Below are 17,250 nucleotides of genomic sequence, written 5' to 3' on the forward strand. Positions count from 1 at the left end.
GTGTTATTCTCCTCACACGTGAAAAGGTGGTGTTAACATATTGCTGTAGCAATGCAATTGCAATTTGTAATGTAATTATGTTAAGGTAACTTAGCCTACCTGAGTATAATAATTCAAGTGTGTTAAAAATGTTAATTTTGTATTTCTGAGCCATCCACTCGGATGTGTTACTGTTGCAGGCGCACACCTCTCTTCTTCATACATTGGTCAGTGACTGTTGGAAGAAGCTCAGTGAAAAAGAACAGAAAAGCTAGGGCTACGTGTTTCCCTATTTATCCTTTTTAACGTGTAAAAATGTGTACTGTCAGTTAATCAAGTTAACTCAAATTAGTGCACAATTTTTTTTTGCACATTGTCTGAAAGCGTTCAAAATATACTGAATACACTGAAAACATCATCTATACAGGTAGAAACAACAATGCGATGACAAAACAAGTTGAACAACTTTGAGGTTAAAAAAAGTGTATTTATCAATTTACCAGATTTTGCTAATTGTTACTTTGGACAAAATCAAAACGGCAATATTCTTGTAATGCTTTTTGTATTTATAAAAAAAAAATTACAGCTCAATTTGAGCAAATTATGAATTTGTGATTAATCACAGCAAATCCTGCGATAAACTAGTTTACATTTGTCACGTCCTGACCATAGAGAGCTCTTATTTTCTATGGTAGAGTAGGTCAGGGCGTGACTGGGGGGTTTATCTAGTTTATTTATTTCTATGTTGGGTTCTAGTTTCTTTTTTCTATGTTGGGGTTTTGTATGATTCCCAATTAGAGGCAGCTGGTCATTGTTGTCTCTAATTGGAGATCATATTTAAGTAGTTGTTTTTCCCACCTGTGTTTGTGGGATATTATTTTGAGTTAGCACCTCTTTAGTCACGTTTCGTTTATTCTTTTTGTATTTTGGTTAAGTTTCACTTTATAATAAAGATGTGGAACACTACTCACGCTGCGCCTTGGTCCTTCTCTACAAACGTACGTGACAGAATATCCCACCACCCACGGACCAAGCAGCGTGCCTAGGAGGAGCAGGGATCCTGGGCATGGGAGGAAAGCCAGGAGTGGAGGACATCCTGGACTTGGGATGAAATAATGGCAGGAGACAAAAGACTGCCATGGAAGCAGGCAGAAGCAGCGCGGGAGGAGAATCTACAACACCAGGGTTCGCAACCACGAAGACAGCTGTTGGTTTGGCGTAGTATGTACACCATTTTCCCTGAGGAGCATGTTAGCCGTCAGATGCCACCTGAGTCAGCTCCCCGTACTCATCCCGAGAAGTGTGTTAAAGTTCTGGTACAAATGAGGCCAGAACTTGAGCACCAGGTCTCCAGTGCGCCTTCACAGCCCAGTACGTCCTGTGCCAACTCTCCGTACTCACTCCTTCGACGTTCCGCGTCACTGAGCCTTCGGCGGCACCGAGCCAGCGGAGACGGTCGGCGGCACGGAGCCTGCGGCGACGGTCGGCGGCACCGAGCCTGCAGCGACGGTCGGCGGCACCGAGCCTGCGGCGACGGTCAGCGGCACCGAGCCTCCGGCGGGGGTTCCCGGTCCGGAACCTTCTGCAGCGATCTACAGTCCGGAGTCCCCGGCGACGCTCCACGGTGCGGAACCTCCTGAGACGCTCCACGGTCTGGAACCTCCTGCTCCATGGCCGGTGCCTTCCCCTGCGCCGATGCCCAGTCTGAGCACGGCGTCCAGTCCAGCTTAAAGTCTTCTTCTGCGTTGGTGCCCAGTCCAGGCACAGCGTTCAGTCTGGGTGCATGGCTGGATCCGGGGGATGAGCAGGTTCTTCGTCCGGCACCAGAGCCGCCCCCAATGCTGGCGGATCTACGGGATGAGCGGGTTCTTCGTCCCGCACCAGAGCCGCCTCCGATGCCGGAGGATCCGAGGGATGAGAAGGTTCTTCGTCCTGCACCAGAGCTGCCACTAACACTAGACACCCCCCCCCCAACCCTCCCTTTTGGTTTCAGGTTTTGCAGCCGGAGTCCACACCTTTGGGGGGGTACTGTCACGTCCTGACCATAGAGAGCTTTTATTTTCTATGGTAGAGTAGGTCAGGGCGTGACTGGGGAGTTTACCTAGTTTATTTATTTCTATGTTGGGTTCTCGTTCTAGTTTCTTTTTTCTATGTTGGGTTTTTTGTATGATTCCCAATTAGAGGCAGCTGGTCATCGATGTCTCTAATTGGGGATCATATTTAAGAAGTTGTTTTTCCCACCTGTGTTTGTGGGATAGTGCATGTAGCACCTCTTTAGTCACGTTTCGTTTATGCTTTATTGTCCTTCTCTACAAATGTACGTGACAACATTTTAATCGTTTGACAGCCCTAGTTGACATTAAAATGTGAAAAGGCGGACATGCGTTGGTCATGGTTGCTCATGGTCATGTGATGAGGTAGCCCTGCCTGCAACTTAAACATTAGTGTTCTCCCGCTTGGGCGGGTGGTCAAGACATTGGCACAGATAGAAGAATGAGACAGATATTTCACCGGATGTATAAATGTGAAGCATCCACTTACTACCAAATATCATCTCTGAGAGGAAGCCCAGTGGCCGGCAGTGGCAGAAGATAGATTTTGACCGACATTCTGCAAGTTTTCTCATCGATGAAACATTTGATCTCAATACAAGCTTTGTAGAGAGAGCATTGCTGCGAAGGTGGAGTCATGCGTCCTTCGAAACATGACCTGCCTAACCGCGCTCATTAACACCCGCCAGCTTAACCCAGAAGCCAGCTGCACCAATGTGTCGGAGGAAACACCATTCAACTGATTCCTGGCCACGGCCGGTTGTGGTACAGCCCGGGAAATAAACCCAGGTCTGTAGTAACGCCAGATGCATGCTAGAACGGGCCAATAGAATCTCACTAGCTCGTGCCTTAGACCGCTGCGCCCCTCTAGAGGCTCTCAATACAGTTTTTTTATTCCCAAAACTAAAATCTGCTATGAACAGATTGCACTCCTAAACAATGCAATTTAGTCCAAAGGCGAATTGAGTTATTGCACACTTCACGGAGTAGGTGTTCTCTAACGGGCAGATGCATGCTAGAACGGGCCAATAGAATCTCGCTAGCTCGGGCTTTGCTCTGCCCACCACCTTGCTTGTTCTGCCCACTATGACTCATCTGTTCCCATTGGAAACGACAGGCTGTGGTCTATATTGGTTAAGTTATAAAAATCTTTGACAGTGTCGTCTGCCGTTGGAGACCAGGGTCCTAATCTCGCCATTTATAAAAGCACACGTGAAACTTGTTGGGAAACCACAGTCATGCGTCCCAAATGGTACCGTATTCCCTATATAGTTCACTACTCTTGACCAGACCCTAAGTAGTGCTTTATAATGAGAATAGGGTGCATTTGGTACGCAACCATTGAGTCTGTTCCCAGGACCTGGGTAGATGCATAACCTTCTGTGCGGAAACTCAGGCAGTGAGTGTACCTATTCAATAGTGGGTTTCATGCCCAGTGTCCCCTGAACCCAGAACGCTCTCTGTAGCAAAGAGGCCTGTATGACCCGCTGGCACATTTACCTTAAGATGTCTAGTTAATGGTGCCACCAGAGGGGCCCACTGCCCCTGTTACTCGATAATTATTGAGCAAGACGTATGCCAGCGGTGAGGAACAAAGAGCAATGCTAGCACCATGGCGATTAGATCCTCAGTAATCAACAAGACCATCTGGGGTAAATCAGATCATTGAAGGAAAAACATGTTGTTGATGCAGAATTTTTTCTTCTTCTTCCAGGTCACCCCAGATTCCCAGAATGACTTTGGAAGCTACAACTGCACAGCTACCAACATGATCGGAGCAGAGTCCAAGGAGTTCCTCCTGATCCAAGCAGGTCAGTCAACAGGGCTTACTCTGATACTGTACACAGGGATTTCCCTCATTCAGATGATTCATATGTATTCATTATTAAAACATTTGATACTGTATAGCTGAACAAATATGGCAATAGAAAGTTTGTATTTTAATTAAATAGAAGGTGCATACAGTACAGCCACACAGTGTCGTTACCACACCTTAAGCAGTTTCAACTAATTATTTCTGGAACAGTTCAGAAGTTTGGTCTCGAATTTACTTCAGAAACCACAAGTATTTCTGTGTCAGTCTCATACATCACATCTGGAGGTAAATGTCGGGTTTTTAGCTTCAAGATCAGTTACTTTGCAGTTAAGGTGAAATGCCATTGTGATTTAAAAACATAATGGGTGTAATTTCCAGGGCGTTTACAAAGACATTTTGGCGTTAAGTACAAATTTAAGGCTGCTATTTTGGTGGACTATAAAGTAGTGCAGACGTCAAGGGTAGTTGGCCAAGCGTTATTTTATTCATCTGCAACACAGTGGTGACTGCTACTTTAACACATTTGTTAGTAAAGTGGCACTGTGCTTGTGAGTGCACCAATGGGAGAACCATTCTTACATTTTTTTTAAGCTAGTTGTAAAAAGATATGGCAGATTTGGCTGTCACAATTGTTTCTCTGTGTCCAGTGCCAGCCAGTAAACCATGTGTGTCTCAGAATATCACCCCAACATGTTCTTGCCAATATAATTTGGAAGATGTCATTTGGGTTATTCCCTTGCAGTTGGGACATCATTTCACATGTAGCTGGCGTTGCCTGTAGTATCATGGGACTTCCAAAACCTTAAAACCATGATGGGCTGATCTCTTCATATATGGCCTTTTGACTGGATGAATCTGGGCACATTTCTCTTTATATGATTGGTTGAATCCTTGAGTCTGATTGGCTGCATGTCCTGTGGGTCTCAAGGGCCAGGATTTAACCTGTATGTCTCTGTGGTGTTGTGTAGATGTGCCGTCGGCACCCGCCATCGAGCGAGTGGAGCCCTTCTCCAGCACCGCCATTGTGGAGTTTGAGGAGCCCGATGCCAGCGGCGGCGTTGCCATCCTCAAGTACCGGGCAGAGTGGCGCATGCAGGGTGAAGACTGGACCGGCAGGGAGTACGACGCAGAGGAGGGTGAGTCATACACACACAGACAGACACACTGAGCAGCCCACCACAAAATGACATTGCCAGTAGGACTCCAAGTAGACTAGTTTATCAAAGCATACCAGATGGTTGAAATGTGAACGTCAGCCTTCAGTTCTGAGTAAGGCCCGTTTGTTGAAACATAACCTAGTGTCAGAGCATTATTAATACCTTTCATATTGAGTCTTAGCCAGTGTTTTCTTGGAAGAGACAAATCCATCTCAATGGGATAAATAACATGTAAATAAAATATCAAAACCTATGTGAGATGTTGGGGTTGATATTAGAATTTAATTGTCAGCACAGTGATTCAGCTGAAACGACGACAAACACAATGATACCCTAAATAACAAATCTTTCAGGGGCTGACAGGCCCTCAGATATCTCCTTCCTGTTGAGTATATGTGGCACTGTGTCTATCTGTCTGTCTGTCTGTCTTATGCTCACATGGGATATGTCAGCAGATTGTTGACAAGCTGTTCTGTCAGCCTTGAGCCCAGCCTGACACACGCACACACACGAAAGAGCCGGCTGACACACACACACACACACACACACACACACACACACACACACACACACACACACACACACACACACACACACACACACACACACACACACACACACACACACACACACAGGAATCCCCTCTAGCACAGAAGCACACAAACTTAAAACAACTTGGTTCACACACAAGTTACTGCAATTCTGCAGACACACACAACACCCTGCCAACTCACACGGTGTAAGGCCTGCCGACAAATGCACGCAGATATCAAATCAAAGTTTATTTGTCACGTGCGCCGAATAGAACAGATGTAGACCTTACAGTGAAATGCTTACTTACAGGCTCTAACCAATAGTGCAAAAAAGGTATTAGGTGAACAATAGGTAAGTAAATAAATAAAACAACAGTAAAAAGACAGGCTATATACAGTAGTGAGGCTATAAAAGTAGCGAGGCTACATACAGACACCGGTTAGTCAGGCTGATTGAGGTAGTATGTAGATATGGTTAAAGTGACTGCATATATGATGAACAGAGAGTAGCAATAGCGTAAAAAAGGGGTTGGCGGGTGGTGGGTGGCGGGACACAATGCAAATAGTCCGGGTAGCCATTTGATTACCTGTTCAGGAGTCTTATGGCTTGGGAGTAAAAACTGTTGAGAAGCCTTTTTGTCCTAGACTTGGCACTCCGGTACTGCTTGCCATGCGGTAGTAGAGAGAACAGTCTATGACTGGGGTGGCTGGGGTCTTTGACAATGTTTAGGTCCTTCCTCTGACACCTCCTGGTGTAGAGGTCCTGGATGGCAGGCAGCTTAGCCCCAGTGATGTACTGGGCCGTACGCACTACCCTCTGTAGTGCCTTGCGGTTGGAGGCTGAGCAATTGCCGTACCAGGCAGTGATGCAACCAGTCAGGATGCTCTCGATGTTGCAGCTGTAGAACGTTTTGAGGATCTCAGGACCCATGCCAAATCTTTTTAGTTTCCTGAGGGGGAATAGGCTTTGTCGTGCCCTATTCACGACTGTCTCGGTGTGTTTGGACCATTCTAGTTTGTTGTTAATGTGGACACCAAGGAACTTGAAGCTCTCAACCTGTTTCATTACAGCCCTGTCGATGAAAATGGGGGGGTGCTCGGTCCTCCTTTTCCTGTAGTCCACAATCATCTCCTTTGTCTTGGTTACGTTGAGGGATAGGTTGTTATTCTGGCACCCCCCGTCCAGGTCTTTGACCTCCTCCCTATAGGCTGTGTCGTCGTTGTCGGTGATCAGGCCTACGACTGTTGTGTCATCTGCAAACTTAATGATGGTGTTGGAGTCATGCCTGGCCATGCAGTCATGGGGGAACAGGGAGTACAGGAGGGGACTGAGCATGCACCCCTGGGGAGCTCCAGTGTTGAGGATCAGCGTGGCAGATGTGTTGCTACCTACCCTCACCACCTGGGGGCAGCCCATCAGGAAGTCCAGGATCCAGTTGCAGAGGGAGGTGTTTAGTCCCAGGATCCTTAGCTTAGTGATGAGATTTGAGGGTACTATGGTGTTGAACGCTGAGCTGTAATCAATGAATAGCATTCTCACATAAGTGCTCCTTTTTGTCCAGGTGGGAAAGGGCAGTGTGGAGTGCAATAGAGATTGCATCATCTGTGGATCTGTTTGGGCGGTATGCAAATTGGCGTGGGTCTAGGGTTTCTGGGATAATGGTGTTGATGTGAGCCATTACTAGCCTTTTAAAGCACTTCATGGCTACAGACTTGAGTGCTACGGGTCTGTAGTCATTTAGGCAGGATGCCTTTGTGTTCTTGGGCACAGGGACTATGGTGGTCTGCTTGAAACATGTTGGTATTACAGACTCAATCAGGGACATGTTGAGAATGTCAGTGAAGACACCTGCCAGTTGGTCAGCACATGTCTGGAGCACACGTCCTGGTAATCCGTCTGGCCCCGCAGCCTTGTGTATGTTGACCTGTTTAAAGGTCTTACTCACGTCGGCGCCGGAGAGCGTGATCACAAAGTCGTCCGGAACATCTGATGCTCTCATGCATGCCTCACTGTTGCTTGCCTCGAAGCGAGCATAGAAGTGATTTAGCTCGTTTGGTAGGTTTGTGTCACTGGGCATCTCACAGCTGTGCTTCCCTTTGTAGTCTGTAATAGTTTGCAAGCCCTGCCACATAAGACGAGCGTCGGAGCCGGTGTAGTATGATTCAGTCTTAGATTCAATCTTGTATTGACGCTTTGCCTGTTTGATGGTTCATCGCAGGGCATAGCAGGATTTCTTGTAAGCTTCCGGGTTAGAGTCCCGCACCTTGAAAGCGGCAGCTCTACCCTTTAGCTCAGTGCGAATGTTGCCTGTAATCCATGGCTTCTGGTTGGGGTATGTACGTACAGTCACAAACAAACGAGGGCGAGCCTTCCAATGCCATCGGAAGAATCCCAGAACATGTTCCAGTCGGTGATGGCTAAACAGTCCTGTAGTTTAGCATCTGCTTCTTCTGACCACTTTTTTATTGACCGAGTCACTGGTGCTTCCTGCTTTCATTTTTACTTGTAAGCAGGAATCAGGAGGATAGAGTTGTGGTCGGATTTACCAAATGGAGGGCGAGGTAGAGCTTTGTACGCGTCTCTGTGTGTGGAGTACAGGCGATCTAGAATTTTTTTCCCTCTGGTTACTTATTTAACATGTTGATAGAATTTGGTAGAACTGATTTGTTTCCCTGCATTAAAGTCTCCAGCCACTAGGAGCTCCGCCTTTGGGTGAGTGGTTTCCTGTTTGCTTATTTCCTTATACAGCTGACTGAGTGCGGTCTTAGTGCCAGCATCTGTTTGTGGTGGTAAATAAACAGCCACGAATAGTATAGCTGAAAACTCTCTAGGCAAGTAATGTGGCCTGCAATTTATCACAATATACTCTACTTCAGTCGAGCAAAATCTAGAGGCTTCCTTAGATTTTGTGCACCAGCTGTTGTTTACAAATATTGCCAGACCGCCCCCTCGTCTTACCGGAGTGTGTTGTTCTATCTTACCGGTGCAGTGTATGTCCCGCTAGCTGAATATCCATGTCGTCATTCAGCCACGATTCCATGAAACATAGGATATTACAGTTTTTTATGTCCCGTTGGTAGGAAATTCGTGATTGTACCTCGTCTAATTTATTGTCCGATGATTGCACGTTGGCGGTAACGGCAGCTTTCCCACTCGCCTTCTCCAGGTCCTCACGAGGCATCGGCTCTTTGTCCTCTGTACCTGCATTGCTTCCACTTGCAAAAAACAGGGATGTCGGCCCTGTCGGGTGTTTGGAGAATGTCCTGTGCATCCTGCTCGTTGTAGAAAAAATCTACTCACAGACTAGAAAACACACACACACACACACACAAACACAACCAACCTCAACATATGACATACTCGCACACCCCTCCCACACACACAGGGTCAAGCAATACACCTCCCCACACACTCACTCAAACAAACGAGGGCGAGCCTCCACGCTCACTCATACACAAAAAAACAGTCGTGCCATCACACCCCCTCCGCTCACACTCTTCTCCACCACACTGCCTTGCTCCTGGACAGAGAGGAGATCAAAATAACAGCCAGCACTCTGTCCTGTCCTCTGCTCTTTTTAGCACAGGCCCTACCATCGCATCACTCTTCCTAGACCCATCCAAGACATGGGCTTCATCAGCCAGCCGGTTGACTGGGGCCGTGACGAGTAGCTTTAATGGAGCTTTCTAAAAACCCTTTTTCCTCCGACAGGCCTGAGCATGATCACCATCGTTGGCCTGAAGCCCGAGACCTTCTATGAGGTCAAGATGTCCGCCATCAACGGCAAGGGCGAGGGCGAGAGCAGCCCTCCCCAGAACTTCAAGACTGAGCCAGTCCGTAAGTGCCTCCCTCCTTCCCTGTCCCTCCTGCAGAGCGATAGCACTCACCTGACCATAATGCTTTTCCTCCCCATCACCACCTAGTGCAGTCTAGCCATCCAGCCACGACCACCCCAAGCCCCATGCGCCAAAAGCCTAATGCATCCCCCTTCCGATCTCTCTGATGGACCAGCCACTCCGCTCCGGGGATGCATTGCCAACTGACCCCAGCCTGTGTGTCTGTTTGCATAGAAGGGTTGGGGAAGGAGGGCTAGGGACCTAGTGCTTCAGATAATGGAGGGTGAAAGGGGGGGTGCAATCCTAGTTTCTGTACCCCCCCCCAGACACTGCTCCTTGTGACCATAGTGTCTGTGTGTTTGTCACACTTCTTCATGAGGACAACTGAAGTTATCAGAGCATAATCCTTTGTCATTTTGAGATTTTTTCTCGACAGATATTTGATGGATCAATGAATGCTACTACCTAATAATTGATTGAAAGGAGTTTTGTGTGAACATCGCTTTGAAGCATCACTTACTACACGACCATCACTGAAGCATCACTCCTGGAAATTCTTAAAAACTTCTGAAGCATAGTGAATTTGGAGTAAAATCATACATTATACATTTGCCAATATAATGGAATATCGTATGGAATAATGGTGTCTTCAGATAAGTCAACACTGAGGGTTTGATATTCTGAATCTCAGATAGTCACGAGTAAGAAGAGGTTGTTTCTGCACATTCTCTCTACGTAAAAATCCAAAAGTCAGGCAGTGAAAATATTGTTATACGTGTAAAGTAGCACGGGCATAGTTAGAGATAAATGTACTTCCTGATTTAATTTATAATTGCTTCTCTTTTTGGCTGTTTTAATAAGGCCACTTTACACAAATTAAGTGGATAAAACTTGTAAGAGCTGCGTAATGAAATAGCATAATATTAATCTGGCGAGATTCACACACTGTGGTAGCCATCCCAAAACACAGGTGCTGAAGGAATTAGAGAGTTGGAATGGAATAGCGACCCCATCTTTTCTCTTCTCCCTCCTTGTTTGCCAGTCATGCTGCTTGAAGTTGCTGTGCTGGCTAGTTATAAAGGTTTATTCCGTTCTGATTCAACACATTGTGTTTAAGGCATGAATCAGTCTGATTTGGTTCTGCTTCTTGCCACGCTTCCATCTGTGCTTTAAACCTTCTGCTTCTGTAGCAGTCACCCTTAGCTGCCACTTGGATTGACCCTTTTTTCACTCTGAAGTCTAGAGGGATGCCTTGTCCTGTTATTACTTCGTAATTTGGAGGATTGAGTACCTTTTCATCAGATAAACAGTGATTTCATAATGCTCTGAATGTTTTCTTAGCTTAAAAGTACAGTGATGTTATTTTAAATCTATCCAGAATCCTTAAAGAGCAACTCCCCCACTTTTCAACCTCATATTCATTATCCCCAGAACCAAACCAGTGTTTACATATGTGAAAACAGCGTATTTGTTTTGTTGGAAAAAAAATACGTTAGAATGTTATACCGAATGGCATCATCAAAAGTTTTTTTTTAATTAAGTGATTTTCAAACACTGAGATTCATGGTGACGTGGGAAGCAAGAAAAAAACCTCCCTCTGGCTAGAAACCCTTTCCAGGTTTTGAAAATCCAGGTTTTTGAAACTTTTAATCCTACCCTGTGGTTTCACAAAGAAGCATTTTTTAGGACCTTTATTATCTTGTTAACCATAGATCATTGAAACGTGCCATTTTCCCAAATGTAAACACTGGTTTGGTGCTGGAGATGAGGAATATGAAATCAAAAAGTGGTGCAGTTGCCCTTTAACATGCCTAATTGATGATAAAGTACATTGATTAGGTATTTTTATTGAATTTAGAATACTTGCTAGGCAAAAAAACATTTTTTTACTGGATATATATACACACACATACTGTATATATATATATATATATATATATATATATATATATATATATATATATATATATATATATATAACAAAAGTGAACTATCCTATTATCACTGTTGGTCACGGTTCATAGTCAATTCTGAAGTGACAGGACAGTCAACTTCTACCATTCTGTTCTCATTGCTTCTATTTCTTCTGATTTTGTTATTCATGTTTACCCATCTCTTTTTGTTCAATTTGACTTCTCAGGCTATGCTTTCACAAGTAAGTTCTCATCCCCTTCATTTTCTTTGTCTTTGTTTTCATTTCACCCATTTTATTTTAAACATTTATTTCTGAAATCTTTGTAAAAAATACTGAATTAGCTATTGGTGGTGGTAGTAGTAGTGTAGATCAGTGTTTCCCAACTTCAGTCCTCGAGTACCCAACCCCCAAATGTTTGCCCTGGTCAATCCCTCGGTGAGTTGAATCAGGTACGTTTGTCCAGGGCTACAACAAAAATGTGTTCTGTTGAGGGTATTCAAGAACTGGAGTTGGGAAACACTGGTGTAGATACATTTATTTTCAACAATTGAATTTGGTCTGTTATGTCATTGAATTAAGAATTATACTTGACCATTGCCTCAACCTTTTGATTGGGGCATTTTGGTAGAGTATTTGCCTTCAAGCAAATACTCACGCAATATCTCTTGTCTCATAAACCTTTCCAGGCGGCATACCATTTCATTACTCTGATGTGGACTCAGGTTTGTCTTAGTTGTTGTAGTTTCTTAACACAGACATTGAATTTATAATAAGTGAGTGACCATGTACCATAGCAATCCCATAGTTCCATAGATCATTTTTAGTACTTGCTTCTCCCCTGTGACTTGTCCCCTTTCCATTTGTACAGTGAACTGATTGACCCCTGATTGACTGCAAATAGTCACTCATCCCTTAGCCAATTGTACATATATGCAGTAATTAGTATGAACATAAGGAGCAATATCAACATGTTGGGAGAGTGTCATTGCTAATACAGTAGTATTTACAAACAGACAAAGGACTGAGCCGCATTATCGCTCAAAGGGAAATACAAATATGCAGTGCCATTAGTTTCTCAATGATGACTCATGGTTAATGCGGCACAATTTTAATGTAACTTGAGAAATCGGCAACAGACAGGATTCAGCCTCGGTTCAGCCTCGGCTGATAGTTTGTTGCCGTTATTAAGGCATCCCTAATTCGCCAGACAATCTGCTTTTCCTCTGGGTTTATAGCATCTCTGTTCAGCCATGACAGTGTGAGGCACCATTACTGAGAAGCCTATTTTTCCCCCTCATAAGACTCTGATACAGAAGGCAGAGAAGCGCAACAAAGACCATATCTCTAAATGATACTGAGTTTCTTGGAGGAGATGGATCGCATCATCTGTTTTTGTAGTGGAGGTTAACCCGTCTGGATGGGAGAGGTGATTGGTGGGATAATGGTCCGAACACTCCAAACACTCACTTAACATTCATCAGGGCCTGCATGAATAACCAGGAGCCCAGGGATGTCATCAACTTTAGTCTTCTCTGTTGCTGTATGCAGTTACTATACTATTTCCAGTGGAAGGGACAACTTGTAAATGTAGTCCAAAGCTGTTGATATTAAATTACATTTAATTAGGGAATTATTTCAAAGTATTGAGCTAAGTAGATGTATTCTGGTTATACAAGTTAACTAATCTCCTTTAATTAGGTTGTGTGTGTGCAGGCGTGTATGTCATAGTAGGGGCTACAAGATAGGCCATAGTGAGTGCTCACATGTACATTTGTGTCATGCCATTGTTCTAGGCTCCCTTGTGGCTCAGTTGGTAGAGCATGGCGCTTGCAACACCAGGGTTGTGATTTTCATTCCCGCGGGGTACCAGTATGAAAATGTATGCACTCACTACTGTAAGTTGCTCTGGATAAGAGCATCTGCTAAATGGCATAAAACCATTCTACACAGTGTATTCATCAGTTGAGGACAGAAGACAAGTCTTAATTTAGAAATATAGTGACCCGGGTGTCCACATAACCTGCAAAGGGATATGACGATTCCCTGAGGGCTGACCCAATGCTTGAGGTTGCTGTAACTAACCAGAACCCCAGGACATTTCAACCAAAGAGAGTACAGCGGAGGACCAGGGAGGTGTAGTCATGGGCACCATGTCGGAGACAGAGGACACTACCCCATGTATTGAGGTCCACCTGACGACCTACAGAGGGCAGCACAGATGTCCAAGGTACAGTATCACAGCTGTTTCTGTAGCAGGGCCCCTCCTTGTTGCCATGACCACACTGAGCCTCCGTCCAGCCAAGGCAACAGAGACCCTGTGACCCATGGCAATAGCCCCGAGGACAACATTGCAGATGGCATGGATGAGGAGCTCTTTAACTCTGTAGGTGGAGTCACCAGTGAGCCAGCCATGGTGGTCGAGGCTGAGGTGGTGACGGAAGTTTGGAGACCCCTGAATCCGACTGTTCTAACATCAGCAATCGCACTTCAAATTACATGTACAACAGCAGCTACCTCACAAAATGCTCCCTAAACACTCAGGCTGGGCAAAAGGAGATCACTGGCAGCCTAACGAGCTGCAGTCCAGCTGGTGACCTGACGTAATTGGACAGTGAGTACGCCTTTCTAAGGGATGTCTCAGCCTCTCTTGGCATTTTTCAACTAATTGGTTTTTCAGAAACACTTCTAACATGATTTAGGTGCCTTGGCTGGGGCACTGCAAAAACTTGGCTATAAATACCTTGGCTGCCTCTTAGCTTTTATGCAATTGCACAGACATTTTTTAAACTGGTAATTTTTTCTTGTTCTTTTTTTGTAATCTTACATCATTTTCGGTATATCCAATTGGTAGTTACGACCTTGTCTCATCACTGCAACTCCCCAATGGGCTCGGGAAAGGCGAAGGTCAAGACATGCTGCTTCTAAACCCGGAAGACTGACGACCGAAGTCAGCTTGCAGGTGGCTGGGCCGCCACAAGAAGTCGTTAGAGCGCGATGAGCCAAGGAAAGCCCCCCCCCCCCCCCCCCCCCAAAAAAAAAACATATCTGCCCTGGAATTTACCACAAATATGTGATTTGCAATATCTGCGCATTGCCAGACAAAGTTGCTGGCCTGCTCATGCAAGACGGATTATCACTCAACTTCTCACCGGTGAAAGGACTCTATTGTGAGTTTCTGATTGTACTTCTGTTTCTGAACTGATGAGAGTTTACAGGGAGTCAAGCAGTGTGATGCTTCTTTGCAAAGTCAATGTCTTATATTTGCAAGAACCGCTCATCATGTCAAAAGTGGACATGCTTTTTTTCAAAGATTTGTGGAGTGGATTATTGCTTTCTGCAATACTGCACTACTTTCAAATTAAAACGATTCTCCTTTTAAATTGACTGTGTTCTACCAAGCGTTCTGTCAATGGCTGCAATGTTGCTTTTATCACTTTAGTGTCTTTGTCTGCCATAACATTTCTCACCTCATGTGTATATAAGGAAGGCCTGACACCCCTGGAACAAAAATTCTGGTTACCTTAGACAGTTCTTCCCCACTTGTGTACAAACAGCCTCGCAAACTAGGCTGATTTGTATACTGATAGTCTATTTTATGGTTCACTTACACAATATGCTTTTGTCACTAATAACACAATGTGTGTCATACAAGAGAATAGTTTCTCATCTCACTCTTTTCAGCTGACTAACAATGATACATTTTTCATGAGTCTTTGTACAGATCTGTGGTTCTTACAAGGACACCTACCTTGTGGGTAATGACTCATGATTATCTTGAGAAATCAGCTTAGTTGGAATGAAATTAGTTTGTTGATAAAGTGGGTTCAATTCTATTGATTGTCGAACAATGACAAAAAGCTATTCTACCTGCTTCAAACAAGCCTTGTGAAAACTCATCTGCCCTTAGGAATTGTGTGGGGAAGTCAATTATGTATTTAGAATTTATGGGGCAGTACATGTGCTACCTGCTGGTGTTCCTAATGAAGATAAGAATAATTTTTGGTGTGAAACTTTAGTTTATTGCTGTACAATGTAGATTCCAGCTGATTTTACTGATAAAAACACAGTAAAATACACTGCTCTACATTCCATAGTAGAAGCATCTCAGATAATGGCATGAGTAGACCTGTGATATGACGTGTTCTTATTATGAATGTGATGTTGTACTGTACATCATGATTTTAAAGTGCTCTTGTTCGTGAGGTGTTTCATGCTGCTCAGCATAAGCCTTATGTGAAAGTCGAAATGACGCTCTGTGGTGTGTTGGTGCCAGTAGATGACTGATGTGTACCGAGGTGGTGCTCTGCCATCAGAACAGCCAGTCGTCTGTAACACTAACGACTGGCACTGCCCTCTCTGGGCAATCACGGGCACCTCTCACCATGTTTTCACCATCTTGCAGTTTCGTCAGTGACACCAACCTTCATTCCTTCAACAAGTGCAGCCCTTAGTGAGTATGCCGGCAGTGTGTGGTGTGTCTCTCTCTACCCCCCGATGTCCCTCTTTATGTCTGCTTGGTCTTACCACTGCTTAGTGCTACGTCATCACTCTGTAGAGAGAACCGATGTAGTGACAAGGAGCGACTGATGTACTGTTATTAGTTAAAGGGATGTGATACAGAGACAGTCACTGACTCTGCTCACTGCCTCAATCCTTAGTAGAGTTCCACTGACTAACCTCCGCCTGCGAGAAATAGGCTGCCCCTCTACTATTTCCCTCTAATTTCCTTCCAATGAACGCATGTATTCATCAGCAATATTCACACCACTGTGCATTTAGCATCGGCCCGCACAGTTTGCCGTGCGTTTAATTTAGAGTGCGAACTTCCGATTGGGTTTTACAGACATTATTTATTTTTATGTCAAAGCAGTGCAGCGCGCATCTTATTAGGGGATTGATCACTGTAACATTAACGATCACTGCTGCATGTTGTCTGATTAGTCTAAAGAAGGAAGTGACCATCCTTCCATTGAAATAACATCGCCACCATTAGCGTTAGCCCTTTAGATATATAGCTAGTCTGCTCATTCTATCGCTCTTCCTGTCTGTGTGTCTGTGGCTCCTCTGCTAAGCCAGGTGCAATGTTTGAACACTCTTCTAAGATGTAGGCAGCTCCCTCCCCTTCTCTCTTTCCCCTGGTGGTTATGGTATTGACAGTGACGTCGGGTAACATTCCGGGTGTTCCACGGGTAACCATTACCGCATGCGTTAAATATAACTGTTGAGAATAAGGGAGCCTGGTTTGACAGACAGCGAGGCAAGACAGAGATTATTCTGACAGACCAGAGGTTTTTGAAAGAACCATTCTGTGATAAAAAAAAAAAAGAGGGTGACGGTGTCTGCTACTTACAATTGGACAATGTTTCCCTGCCATCGGCATGCTGTGCTTTGAAGGATGGCTACAGGGATAATACAGTAAACAACATGAAATTCAGACTGCATAGAAAAAAGACAGCAGGATTTTGATTTTACCAATATCTTAAACAAACTAATGAATGCCAAACAGTAGGGATGTGAATCCGTCCTAACATAACTCCTGTGCTTCATTAAAAGAGAAGGATGGAAAGGGAAAAAGGGAGGGATAAAATAAAAGGGCTCAGGTGGTGAAGAACGAGAGGCATGAATAAGCAACTTCCTTTTATAAGATAAAGCTATGTTATCTTATAGAATTGTACTGAGACTCATGGTTGTTGATGTCACTTACTGATAAGATTATTTTCAATTGACTAGGAAAGTTGTGGTTTGTTGTTTAAATTTTGAAGTTCCCACATGTGTAGCCTTTTCATATGTTTAATGATCTTAAGAATTTGGCTACATACATGTTTGGGAAGGGCAAATCAGGTATCCCTAAAGTATTGTTAGGATAAGCTTGGCTGAATGCTTTGATGCTGCTATGGGTCAACATTGGGCCCTGGTGTACAGTATGGTTGTGTTCATTGTGTGTGTCTGTGCTATGGGTCTG

General features: G+C 44.5%; 1 protein-coding gene across 7 annotated transcripts in view; it reads left to right on the plus strand.

The window, feature by feature from the left end:
- Positions 1 to 17,250, plus strand: part of ncam1a (neural cell adhesion molecule 1a) — a 322,583-nt gene that overhangs the window by 276,266 nt on the left and 29,067 nt on the right. For all 7 annotated transcript variants that reach the window (XM_045693508.2, XM_014137371.3, XM_014137372.3 and 4 more), the window contains 3 exons: positions 3,745 to 3,841; positions 4,815 to 4,982; positions 9,249 to 9,374. In XM_045693508.2, the coding sequence (XP_045549464.2) occupies positions 3,745 to 3,841; positions 4,815 to 4,982; positions 9,249 to 9,374 (391 nt within the window). The remainder of the gene's footprint in view (positions 1 to 3,744; positions 3,842 to 4,814; positions 4,983 to 9,248; positions 9,375 to 17,250) is intronic.

This window comes from Salmo salar, chromosome 13 (genome assembly GCF_965601325.2).
Source record: "Salmo salar chromosome 13, fSalSal1, whole genome shotgun sequence".
NCBI classification, from domain to species: Eukaryota; Metazoa; Chordata; class Actinopteri; order Salmoniformes; family Salmonidae; genus Salmo; species Salmo salar.